Here is a 1,574-nt window from a genome sequence, read left to right as displayed (position 1 = left end):
GTTGTTGTCGTTGTTGTTGTTGTTGTTGTCGTTGTTGTTGTTGTTGTTGTTTACTGCAGGTCTGTGTAAACTGATGGAGGCGGAGCAGTCGGTGTCTCAGCTCTCGGAGGAGCTGGTGTTGAAGGAGCAGGAGCTCGCTGTCGCCTCCCAGAGGGCAGATCAAGTCCTGCAGGAGGTCACCGCCAAAGCTCAGGCTGCCGAAAAGGTCCAGCAGGACAGGACACTATAGGACAAGACACTTTAGGACAAGACAAGACATGACACGACACACTTTTTCATTTTTAATCTCTTCCTTTTTTTTCAAATATATATATTTTTTTCCTAATTTCTGTCAAACTTTTGGGTCATTTCTCCTGAAGTTGCTAATTGCTTTTTTTTCAAGGATTTAAACAGAAATCAAGGCAGTTTTGGCAGCTTTCAAAGGGTTAAAAAAGGATTAAAAAAGGGTTATTTTTTTATAATAAAAATTTCTTTTTTCGCTGCATAAAAATGCCAATAAAGACAAAATAAAGATCCCCATTGGCCCAGAAAACATTTTAATAGAAACAATCAGTGCAGCATTTTTATGTCTCTGTAGTTTTTGTTTTTTCGTGGACGTCAGAGACACGTTTCTGTCCTCTGTGTGTGCAGGTGAAGCAGCAGGTGCAGAAGGTGAAGGACAAAGCTCAGCTCATCGTCGACGAGATCGAAGCCGATAAAACGTCTGCAGAGTCCAAACTGGAGGCTGCAAAACCGGCGCTGGAGGCTGCAGAGGCTGCACTGCAGGTCACAAAACAAAAAAAAAGAATATCACCTAAATGACGTCATTTATTTATCCAGAAACTTCAAAAACAGAAATCATCTTTGGATTGTCAAACTTTTGATGGTTCCAATACAAAAAAAAAGATCTGAATCTGAAAACATAAAAACTGCACCAAATTATATGTAAGTGAAAATTAAAAATGAATAAATTAACCAAAAGGACATCAGAATGAAACCAAAATTATATTTAAATAGAAATTAACCTTTTTATACACATTTTTTAATTATTTTTTTATAATTCATGGTCAAAACTTGAAGTTTCAGTTTCAAATTTTATTTTTTAAAATTGAACACATCACGTGGGGCAAACACTTCATGCATTTTCCCTCCAGTCACACAGGAGGAACATGAAAAAATATTTTAGTTTTGGGGACGTTCCAAAAAACCCACTGCTCTGCTTATAAATAAAGAACAGTCCCTTAGGCCTATATAAAATATGTATCTATATAGATAGATAGATATATGCAGAGCTCTCCATCCACCAGCAGAGGGTGTTTAAAGTCCAATAAAAACACTGAATCAGTGTTGACATTGAACTAACACAGGTCGTCCTCCATGACCTCTGACCTCTGAATGACCTTCCTGTGTCCCCTCAGACCATCAAACCGGCCGACATCGCCACGGTGAGGAAGCTGCAGAAGCCTCCTCATCTCATCATGAGGATCATGGACGCCGTCCTGCTGCTGTTCCAGAGGAAGGTCGCCGAGCCTGTCCCGCTCTGAGACACACACACACGCACGCACACACACACACACACACACACACACACACAC

The 1,574-nt window shown here is 40.2% G+C and overlaps 1 protein-coding gene across 1 annotated transcript; it reads left to right on the top strand.

Moving 5' to 3' along the window:
• Positions 1–59: 59 nt before the first annotated feature.
• LOC121964576 (dynein axonemal heavy chain 5-like) lies at positions 60–1,559 on the top strand (the record flags this gene model as incomplete). Its single annotated transcript, XM_042514779.1, has 3 exons — positions 60–205; positions 631–765; positions 1,398–1,559. Coding segments are annotated over 3 exons (407 nt in total), but the record flags the coding sequence as incomplete, so codon positions are not given.
• Positions 1,560–1,574: the final 15 nt, after the last annotated feature.

Source organism: Plectropomus leopardus, unplaced genomic scaffold (assembly GCF_008729295.1).
Source record: "Plectropomus leopardus isolate mb unplaced genomic scaffold, YSFRI_Pleo_2.0 unplaced_scaffold16132, whole genome shotgun sequence".
Lineage (NCBI taxonomy): Eukaryota > Metazoa > Chordata > Actinopteri > Perciformes > Serranidae > Plectropomus > Plectropomus leopardus.
The sequence above is the reverse complement of the archived record's forward strand: the minus strand, read 5'-3'. Positions and strand labels throughout refer to the sequence as shown.